An 11965-nucleotide genomic window follows, 5' to 3' on the forward strand; every position below is an offset into this window, starting at 1 on the left:
TTATTAAAGTTAATAATTTAAATTAAAAGATAGTTCTATCAGATAGTAATAAATACTCTTTAATCTACACAATAAACTAACTATTTTTTTGGTTTCCTTGTCAGTTCTTTTAAGTAAACAGGGAAGGAAACCGCACCATCATCCATCAGTGAGCTCAACCGTTGGTAAGTTCATGACTTCTTTCTCCTGAAACGAAACACTTTATACGACTAAAAACATTGTTTTACGTCTTATTAAGTGATGAGACTATTTAGAGATACAACGACACTAAAACGACAAAATCATAGTTTAGAAATAATGTAATCTTCATTAATTAACACTGTTTCTGTTCCTTCATTTTGGTTCCCCTCTCCTTTCAACACGCATTTGCACCATTCCACACTGACACTATGATGTGCACATCATCTGACTTATTCATCCTTTTTAGGGAATAAGGAGGTCCATTCAGAAATGTGATCAGTGTGGTGGTGTGTGTTTTTAGGCTGTCGTATGGTGCTGTGTGTTTATTGGGTTTTCGTCTAGTGTTGTGTGTTTATTGGGCTTTCGTCTAGTGTTGTGTGTTTATTGGGTTTTCGTCTAGTGTTGTGTGTTTATTGGGCTTTCGTCTAGTGTTGTGTGTTTATTGGGTTTTCGTGTAGTGTTGTATGTTTGTATGGTTGTCGAGCTGTTTTTTTTTGTGTTTGTTGGGCTGTCATGTAGTGTCTCGGATGTGATTGCACTGAATTTAGCTTGCACATTAAAGTTTACATCATGTCTGGATGGAACACTATAGGTAACAGTAAAAAAAAAAGAGAAGATAAAATTTTATAAAAATAATTTTTAAAAAATTAAAAGTGTAGGGATAAAATTTACAATATGTCGTGATTTCATAAAATAAAATGTGAATACTGTAATTCGCATTGCTGGAGAATATCATTATCATCTTCAAGTGCGGACAGATGGACAGAGTGTCATTAGCGCCGCATATGCGCTCCAGGAGTTGCTAGTTTTATTGCTTGCTCTAAGCTGGATGTAAAATATGTTTCACGTGTTTCGGATGCTCCTCCCGAGTTGACCTATTTCCTATGCCAATCCTCACGCTGGACGACGGGGATGGCAGCGGGCGAGGTATGAACCCCGAGACGACCACAACGATAGTCCAGCGCGCATTCCTCACGACCAGGTGGGTGACTTCTGCGGAGGATTAGTCAACAACCGTAACACACATCGGGCTGTGAATGGCAAACACGTGGAGTGCAGATTTCACCAATGACAGATAGGCAAAAAAAAAAGGCAGACTCAATGGAAATATCAGGCATCGATATTGAGAATAAAAGATGATTTAAAAAACTAATGAAGTATAGTACATCTATGTCAGAGGTTCAATTATATATATATATAGTGTGCTTTGCTCTTGTCCTTGTGTTTCTTAACTTGGCTCTCTAGGGGTTTCACTTATACGAATAAATATTACTTCATTCTTAAATTCTTCAATACTCAATTACAATTACTTACTACTTGCTTAGTTACTCAAATAAGAACAGTTACCACTAGATACACATGAACTCCAACTCTAGATCTTCAAGAATATAACAATGATATTTTAATATCCAATATAGCTCAAATAATGCACAATAAATATTACTTAAACACCAGTCCAGGAAGCGACTATCCAACCTTCCTGGACGGGAGCAAGACCTAACTGACTTAACACACTCTCTCGCACATTCAACGAAGACTTAATCACTCAGTTCACAACACGTGCAACTCTTCGCATTCATAACAAGGGGATATAACAATCATATCAAAATATCAACTAACATTCATTCTCGCCATACCTCTCCCTGACATCCCCCCTCTCACGATATGACTTTTATTAGATAACAGTCATTGAAATATATACATAAATATACATACATACACACACTGTGTCATACACAGTGGCGGAGAGACTAGACGTAATCTTTAGAAGATAGAAGTGGGGGAGTTGAAGAGACTAGACCTAAACTTTAGATGGTAAAAGTGGGAGGAGGTGGGGAGACTATAACTAACCTTTAGATGGTACAAGTGGGGGGAAGTGAAGAAACTAGACCTAAAATTTAGATGGTAGAAGTGGGGGGGGGGAAGTGAAGAGGCTATAACCACACTTTAGATGGTAGAAGTGGGGGAGGTGGGGAGACTATAACTAAACTTTAGATGATAGAAGTGGGGGAGAGGTGGAGAGACTAGACGTAAACTTTATATGGCTTCGTAGTGTCTCCTGTGGTCAGTGGGAGGTTTTGGATCAGGCCATCATTTTGGTTATCATGTGGTCTATAAACTCGGGGATCAGCGAGCTTATTGAAAATGTGGGGGGGGGGGTGGGTGAGAGCTAGGGGAAAGAAAACAAAACTTACTAACTGTAATGAGGAGTTAATGTCAAAGTTCAATAAATCCGGTGCCACGGAGTGGAAGTGATGCAGTAAGATTCACATGAAAAAAGAGTTTCTTATTGAAATGAAGTGAAGGAGACGGAGAGGTGGATGGGGTATTCTTTGTGTCCTATAAAACAAGGAAATGGAAATAGAAGTCGACCTTTGACAAGATTGGTAGGACAATTTGTCACCATAGTTTTTTTAAATATTTTTTTTTGGGTGTATCAAGTGTAAAAAATTAAGAACTATTGATACGAGAAGCATGGCCGGCCTTAGGGCACTGCAACCTATGCGGCCGCAGTGGGCCCCGCACTTTCATAGGTCCCGCGCTAATACTAGTTGTAAATTATTAAATTAAACCATTTTAACTTAAAATAAGGTTTCCGCGGCATTCAAATTTTCCAAGAGCTCCTGGAAATCTCATGAAAATACGAAAAAAGGCATGAAAATATCCTGAAGTTATAAAATCATCCTGACACCAACTCCTAAAAATGTCCTGAAAAAAAGACAAAATTGTCAACTTTCAATTGATAAAAATAATAACTCGAATTTAAAACCAAAATAGGAAGTTCCAATACTTAATTCACTGTAATAGTCAGTAGCATGTAAATATAGATCTAAATCTAACTCGATCTCTTAAAAAAAAAAACCAAAACGATATTTTGTTAGTCGATAGTAAATCTAAAAGGCAGATGTGAATGTTTATCGGCTTTTTGTGTGAAAACTACTTTCTATTGTAGAATGGCTCGTAATGGACCTCATTCACCAATCGTAAACAAACAACATTTAGCCACGTTTTTCTCTATCTCTTCCTTACAAATTACGATATAATTTTAAATGTTTTTTTTCGTTGTTTTATCAATAGTGTCACGTGACTAAATGTTTTTGTTTACTATTGGTGAATAAAATCCATTTAATTTGACCGTGATTTTGCAATAGCAAATTTTGATTTAAACAAAAAATAATTTTCACTTATTATCCTTATCCCTACCCAGACTAGGCCTCGCGCAATCTTTTAGGACCCCATAATATGTTGGGCTGGCCCTGAAGAGAAGGATTATCAAGCATAATATAATTTTTCCGTACAATCAACACCGTGTAATCGAATTCATGAGCATTTTCGCTTTTAGCAAAAAATTATGTCTAGGTCTCCCAATTCTGTATTGTCGCATTACAAAAAGGTATTAAGATGGGTTATCTGCTTACAACCTCATAATTTACCTATTGGTAACACAGATAATGCTCCATAATTGAAAAAAAAATAACTGAAAAGGATTTAATAGTCTGACGATTGAAAACCATTTTTCAAATAGAGCGTGATTTATAGATCGTCAACGTGTAGCTCTAACAATAACATAAAGGCATGTCTTCGAGTCCGAAAATTAATGAGCATTGCGGTATTTCCCGTGGAAACGCAACCCCACTAGTGACCTACATATTTTACCACATTCAACGCAGGCAGAACCCTTGTCCGCCGGTAGACAATTTAGATTTTCTTTTCGCCGTTAACGACTATCCTCTGCAGCGGATTTTCTTTTGGTCGCACATGTAAATCCTACGGCCTTTGTAAGTGACCTCCAGCTGTCTCGTTCTGTTGTCGCATGAAACCAGCTGCTCTCTTTTTATTTTAGTGAAAGCAAAGTGGCTCCTAAGCTGTTCCTTGTGGGGCATTTCTGTTACGTCGACCACTTTTCAGCTCACAAAAAAAAAAAATACTTCGTCCCTTATACGGAATACGTGCCCTGCCCAGAGTAACTATGGGACCAAAAGAAGTTCTAAAAATCTAAAGCAACCAAAAACTAAGAATCTATTTGTTATTCTTTTTTGCTTCTCTATTCAGTGATGACAATGATGAGCCAAAGAAGCTATAAGGAATTATGTGAGAGAAGAAGCAACGAGAACCAAGTTTCTAATTCAATCACTATCCAGATGACAAGTACGTGTTCATTCATACAGATCGTCTTCCTTTACGTTTGTTTGATTCTTATTTAGAACGTAATAGTGATTCCCGGTCGATGGTTGTTAGCTTTAAACAGCTAGTACACAAAATCTTTAATGAAATTAACTTGAAATAAATTGGTAATTTTTTTTTTACAATGACGGTAATATAATGTTGTTTTTTTACTTAAAACTATACACGACTTTAAATAGAAAGTATGTAGAGTTACAAGTGGAATGATAATTAAAACCAAATCTAAATAAAATAAATACATGTCTCTACTGTCTCATGTCTCTCGCTAGTTTCGTTGTCACCCTTCACACCCATCCGTTTTATTGACTTGAACTATGCAATATCAGTTCGTGGTTTCATCAGAAACTTTGCGACAATGCAACTAAAAACATCTACCCTATTTTCCTCAAAATTATATCCTAACCCATATTCCTTCAAAACATCTTTTCTACTGGATTACCAGCTTACTTGCACAATGAGAACTTTTTTTTAGGTTGGTGTCCTTCGTCCGCAAGTATTGGTCTGAAGTATGAAAATGTCCTGTTTTAATACGTTCGTTTATTAGGGCAAAAAATGAAATTTTTGTTTTAACCCCTTATCCCCCATTATCCAATTAAGAGAATCCTTCGAACAGAATAAACAAAACTCTAAATCATCATTATAGTAAATTATAATTTTATAAAGTACTTTGTAAATATAGAAACCATATAAATGGATTGAAATGAAACATTCACAGTGAAAATACTGCAATAAAGAGCCCTATATCTACAATATGTTTTTCAAAGTCCTGATAACTTCTTCTCCCACTTGCAGTGGACAATTAAATATGAGAATCGTCCTCAATCAGATCGGATTGACATTGAAAACAAAATGGCCAGTTGGGGAATCTTATCGGATAGGATCAAATCGAATTGGATCAAAATTTTACTGGATTGTTTACGAATTAACTCGGATAGAAATCGTCGCAAGGAATACGATCAAATTGGTTCTAATCGAATCAAAATAATTGAATCTGAATCGTATTCAATCTGATCTGTTATGATCAATTCGAATCTGATCAGATTGAATCAGATCAGATCGTCAATAAAAAATAATGGCCAGTAGGGATGTCTGAATGGATTTGATCAAATCGAACCGGATTTAAATTTAATGGGATTATATACGAACTATTTCGAGTAAGATCGAATCGTTTAGCATAGGATCCAATACGACCTGATCATCACTGAAATATAAGGGCAGTTTTGGGTTTAAACTCACAACAATCGTGTTATTAGCGCGACACTCAATCAACTATTAGTTTTCTGGAATAGAAAAAAGAATCACTTTTAACGAAAGACCTGAGAACACAGATACTTGAACCACTTTCTGTGTACATTCCAAACCTTAACGTTGTCCTCTTCCAACTTCATGTTTCAGATGAGACAGATAAAGAGGACCATAAATTTGTGCCAGGCTCTTCAATCAAAGAAGGGGCAGAAACGACCTCTCAAAAGTCACAATTACCTTCTTCGAGATTGAACAAATTTAGTAAATCTTTTTGAATAAATAATTATTATACATATTTAAACAATATATTTACCAAATTGTTTTATATAACATTTCACGCCTAAACTATGATCAGCAGGTCAAATCTGGCCAGTCTTGCGGTTCTAGCTGGTCCCTAGAAACATCTGTCCAAAATAGACGAGAAAACGTTTCTCTGGACCTCATTTTCATGCGTAACTTGGTCTATGACATAATTGTTGGAAAATTATATGGAACGCGGCTCTAAAAAATCTGGACATTCCTGTAATCTAAAGTTAGATGTCTGTTGTTTAGACAATGGCATCATAATATACTGATCGTCGTCTAACACTTAGTACTGTTTTATTTCCTTTATTAATCAAGAGACAACGAAAAACAAACTAACAGAAAACTAAAAAATGGCGGCTTAAGAGTATGGAGCCACACTGAGTGGTAAAGCGCTTTGGCTTCCGAACCCTATGTTCGAATCCTGGTGAAGACTTGGATTTTTAATTTCGGGATCCTTTGGGCACCCTTCACATGAGTTGGGAAGCGTGGTCGAGAGGCCAAGTGCGCTTAAACTTGGCTTGGCTTGGCTACCTAGAAGCGGGCTCGAGGTTCGACACCCGACTCGTTCATAGTTGTGTTTACTGAGCGCCTAAAGGCAGCACGGAAAACCAACTCCTAGATACCCCCTCCCACTGGTCCACAAATGAGATTGGATAAAAAGCGCTCTGAGCATGCTATAAGCATGAAAGTAGCACTATAAAAAAGCTATAATAATAATAATGTCAAGGCAGTGGATCGTTAAACTGGTCACATGACATCCTTATTTTAACCATAGGCTACTGAATGAGATGACCTTTACATCATCTACCCTAGAGACCTCGTGGTACGAAAGTGGAAGAAATTGATTAGTTCTCGTATACGCACACAGAGGAACAGAATTTATTTTTTAGAGGGACTCTTTTTTCCAGATTTGACTTGATTAGATTATAATTTTTGACACATCGACAATACGTCATTTAATGTTAGACATGAGCTGCTATAAAATAAACTAGTAGCCATGAGCTGCTATAATATAAACCAGTAGCCATGAGCTGCTATAGTAAAAAACCGTAGCCATAAAGTGCCATGAGACATGATATAAACCCGTAGCCATGAGCTGCTATAATATCAACCCGTAGCTTAACAGTTTCTGTCATCCAGAGATTAAGTCTTCAATTCATGTAATGATTTTCACAAGGCCGTTAAAAAATCAAACACTTTGCAAAACTGAAACTAGGATTCTTTCAACAGGCTACAGACATTATTAGGCATCTTATTAGGGCATCTTATTAGGGCATCTTATTAGCACTACGTAACCATTTCAGATGATAAGTCAAGATCTCATGGTGCCACTTCCGTCAGCGACTCAAAAAGAAAAGTTACTGTCAAAAGCGATGACATGCCATGTATTTTCCCACTGTGTGTTCTGTTCTCCAGGGAAAGTACTTAATGATCTAGTATCATGTTCAATACCTAATAGGAAAGACTCCTTGCTAAGATATTTTAAAAAATGAAAATGTGAAATCTATACTATATGATTAAGGTATTGACTAACTCATTTTGTTTGTTAACAGTAATTATCCCAATTGCTGTGGATCAGTTACTACTTTCTGTGTGCCTAGAACAACTATGAACATAATACATAAGTTTAAGATATTTCTAAGGGTGGTGACTTCAACATTATTAATGTAAAAGTAGAAATATAAGTTGGGAAACTTGTTGTCTATGTGTGAGAAGTCGATAGAAGCGGGCCATGTCAATTCAACATAACAAACTGTAAATCATGGGACCTAATTTTGTTTGGGAGAGTTCCAATGGAGAGGGACAAAATATTAAGTCAGTGTTCGATGTGCAGGATGCAATGATTAAACAAAAATGTCTCATGTTAAAAAAACTTCAGGGAGCCTTTGAAAAATGTCAATATAAAGCTGAAAAGTCGATGACTACTTGGAGATTAGATGTAGAACTATTTCCTAAGGCGTAAGGTGGACTAAAAGGTGGACTGGAATAAGATACCGGTCATCAAATGTATGTGTGTGTATGGTTGGGAGGGGTAGAGTTATAAAGCCAGCTCAGTGATCCTATACTATTCAGATAATAATCATTCTAGTATATATATATTTTTTTTTCACATTGGACTATGCAAAAACGTATTTCGAATAAACATCGTCGTTATTACTGATTTTTTTATCGATAAAGATTTCTACAATGTTAAGATAACTAGATGCCGTATGCCTACAGTCGGAGATATGAGCTCGGTCTAGATCAACCCCCCAACCCCCCAACAAAAGTATGTGAAAAGTTGTTAACGTTTATTTAATTGTATTTAGTTTAGTTATAGTATGTTTTGAAATTCAATACGTTGAATTACTTTATTTCAGGGTTAGTCTTAATTTAACTTTTTTAAAATTTCATCTAATTCCCATTACTATTCACCTGTTATTGTATATAAAATATACATATAAATCTATTTAGTTCCAGTGCTTGCTAAATTGAAACCGACATATAAACATAAGAAGGCAATGTATTCTCTAAAAATAGTATTCTATATTTGTTTCAGAAGTAGGCGATAGAAGTAACGTCCAGATGTCCAATTTAGCTACCCAGCGTCCCAAAGAAAAGTCAAGTAAAAGTTTAAATGACCGGAAACCCGGCAAGAGGCCGAGACGTTTAGATGGACGTGAAACGGCACCTAGAAAAAGTGTCGAGGGCTGGAATCTCAAAGTCAAAGATATAAACGCTGATCAGGAATCCGAAGAGCCGGGTCCAGTATTGAACTCGCAAGCTGTATCGTGTATACTTTTGTAGTGAAACTATTTGTATCTTCAACGCATTTCTGTATATTTTCAAATTAATAAATATATTGTTATTGTTTTCAAGAGGATTTGTTATATAACTATGTTTATTGCTTTGTTCTCTTGTTGTCAGATCTAAATGTACTCTCTTGACACACAGATGTCGATAATAATAGTACTGGTTAAAATAGTAAACTGGTGAATACACTGGTTAAATAGTACAGATTGTCTTAAATCCACTCAAATATATCAAGGTAGTATCTCGTTTGGCTGATCGAAGCGACAAATGATAGATAACAGGTACAATGATACCTGCCCGGACGAAGCCTCCAGGTGTCTGGGTTCAATTTATATACTGCTTGGCTCTATTTCTTGTGTTTCTTAACTTGGCTCACTAGGGGTTTCACTTATACGAATAAATATTACTTGATTCTTAAATTATTAAATATTACAACTAAGAACAATTATACTTAATACGCATGAACTCAAACTCCAGATCTCCAAGAATATAATAATGATATTTTAATATCCAATATAGCTTAAATAATGCACAATAAATATTAATATTAATAAACAAACACCAGTCCAGAAAGTAAACGTCCAACCTTCCTGGACCGGAAGCAAGACCTCACTAACACACTCTTGCACATTCAAAGAAGACTTAATCACTCAGTTCACAACACGTGCAACACTTTGCATTCATAACAAGGGGGATATAAAAATCATATCAAAATATCAAACTAACATTCATTCTCGCCATACCTCTCCCTGACAACTCACTTTATATGCCGCTCCATAGCTTTAAAACCCATTATCTGTTTTGTTCCCTAATTGTGGGCTTTCCCCCGCCCCAAAGATTGTCATCTGTAATTGAAGAACAAAAGCGTGTCAGTTCCATGCTCCATCTGAATGGCATACATAAAATAAAACCCAAAAGGATCTTGTGTCTATAGAATCACGAGGTCAGTTTGTCAGTGCAATTTTTATGTTTTCACAGCAGAAAAAATCAACGTAGTCGTGAAGTTTTGTTTTAAACACGGAAATATGCTTCTGACCCTGGATAAGTACTTGAAGCTATTGGGTTTTATTCGCTATCATTTGGATGGTAGTTATGCCTTTAAAAATATACAGCCCCTTTTGAGGATCACGTGTCATATTAGGTGGGAGATCTAAGGTTTTCAGCATAGTGAGAACTATAGTTCAAGCCATGTTGTTTTATTTTCCTTTTTATTGAATTGACTAATTTTTAATTCCTGATGGCAATTTAATTTCTTAGAATGAGATTAATGATATGATGACCTTCCACCATTCAGGTTTAATACCTTTTTAGAAAATCTGACAATGCAATTGATAATGAAGAAACAAATGTTTTCCGAGTCGTTAAAATCTATCATGCGTCAGGAAACAATGAGCCGGATTTATTGGGCGTGAATGCATCATTAGCTAGTATAGTTAAAAGAGATTGCGCCCACCTTTTATTTACAATAGCCCTAGTCAAGCGAGACACTTCTTTATAGAAGGCCTCAACACTGACAAGTTTGTTTTTATACTGTCTGACAGAAAACGAAAATGTTTCAGTCAATATCAGGTTTTAAAGAAGTGCGTAATGAAATTCTTCATAATTCTCTTTTCAATGGTTATTATTCTCTTCATCAAGAACAGTTCCAACTTGTAAGAAGATGGTCACTGGAATGTCCATTGCCTGGCTAATAACACGAGCAGCAGCACGTGTCTGGAAGCCGATCAGTGCCTCCAATTCCTATATTTTTAAGTTGCAAAGTATTGCAGAACATGATTTATTGTCTTCAAGATTTGTCTGTTGATGGACCAGTTTGTTGGCACTTTGGTACGACAGTTGGGATTCTTCCGATAAAAGCCTTGAGCTCCATAGGCAGCTGAGTAGACCAGACCGAAAGGGTGCGTGGTGGAGGCCTAATCGTGCCATCCTAGACCAGTTTCGAGTCGGACACTGTCTAACAGACGCTTACTTCGGACAGTTCAGAGAGAACTACGACACACGGTGTTGCCATTGCAATGAGGACGTAGAAATAATAGACCACATTCTTTATGAAGTTCGCGTTCGGTATGAAGGACGATCGGGAAAAGGTTTTGAATCAGAGAGAGAACTGGTTTGTATGTAGCATTAGGGCTGTCCTTGTACGGGGACAATGTTACCTTAAAACTTACTGCTCGCTTCCTTTTACGTTCTCTAAAGGAGATATTCTCAGCATGGCTCTTCATTAATGCGTTTCTGATTCAGACTAGTTTTTTGCAATTGTGAATGTATTACACTTTTAACATATATTTTGTCTTACAAGTTTCTGAATTCCTACAAAATTAAAAATTGAATATGTTCTAGAGAAATCTCTATTGCAGATCAATATGTCCTAGAGAAATGTCTATTGCAGATCAATATGTAATAGAGAAATCTCTATTGCAGATCAATATGTCCTAGAGAAATATCTATTGCAGATCAATATGTCCTAGAGAAATATCTATTGCAGATCAATATGTCCTAGAGAAATGTCTATTGCAGATCAATATGTAATAGAGAAATCTCTATTGCAGATCAATATGTCCTAGAGAAATATCTATTGCAGATCAATATGTCCTAGAGAAATATCTATTGCAGATCAATATGTCCTAGAGAAATGTCTATTGCAGATCAATATGTAATAGAGAAATCTCTATTGCAGATCAATATGTCCTAGAGAAATATCTATTGCAGATCAATATGTCCTAGAGAAATATCTGTTGCAGATCGACAGGCAATGATGGAAGGCACGATTCTAACATGGACCATCATGATCCTTGAGCGCGCATACAACACGGCCAGGCAGACTTTTGAGCTTTGATGAACAAGAGGTTGAATGGTACCAGCATCAACACCAGAATCGTAGTCAGTTTGTAAGTTTTCTGTTCAAAGAATGCATGTGTTGAACTGATTGATTTTTTAAAAAATAGGAGAGGACACACATGTCTACAGATTGACAAAAAATGTCTGAAATGCACATATAATTTTAACATGCTATACATTTAACTATTTAATTTATAAACAGAAGGGGGAACTACTGTGAGAGCCATTGTTTCGACCACAGTTAATGCCCATGCATTCATCTTAATTACATGAGATATCATTACTTGTGGGTAGGTGGGAGGCGCTAATCTTGACGGATGCCAATTATCTATCTTAACCTATGACGAGATCTATAAAAAGCTTTCCTGCCCTATCCCAATTTCCACCCTAGCAAGAAATAGGTTCTTCAAGCAGTTGC

General features: G+C 36.3%; 1 protein-coding gene across 4 annotated transcripts in view; it reads left to right on the forward strand.

Moving 5' to 3' along the window:
* The window catches only part of LOC106063420 (uncharacterized), a 28421-nt gene extending 19647 nt beyond the window's left edge, over window positions 1-8774 (forward strand). For 2 of the 4 annotated variants that reach the window (XM_056009824.1, XM_056009827.1), the window contains 4 exons: window positions 105-164; window positions 4234-4329; window positions 5761-5871; window positions 8456-8774. In XM_056009824.1, coding sequence (XP_055865799.1) covers window positions 105-164; window positions 4234-4329; window positions 5761-5871; window positions 8456-8703 — 515 coding nt within the window. In that variant the 3' untranslated portion in view covers window positions 8704-8774. The remainder of the gene's footprint in view (window positions 1-104; window positions 165-4233; window positions 4330-5760; window positions 5872-8455) is intronic. The other 2 variants (XM_056009826.1, XM_056009825.1) reach the window with 2 other exon arrangements.
* The last annotated feature ends 3191 nt before the right edge of the window (window positions 8775-11965 follow it).

Source organism: Biomphalaria glabrata, chromosome 14 (assembly GCF_947242115.1).
Source record: "Biomphalaria glabrata chromosome 14, xgBioGlab47.1, whole genome shotgun sequence".
In the NCBI taxonomy this organism is placed as follows: Eukaryota; Metazoa; Mollusca; class Gastropoda; family Planorbidae; genus Biomphalaria; species Biomphalaria glabrata.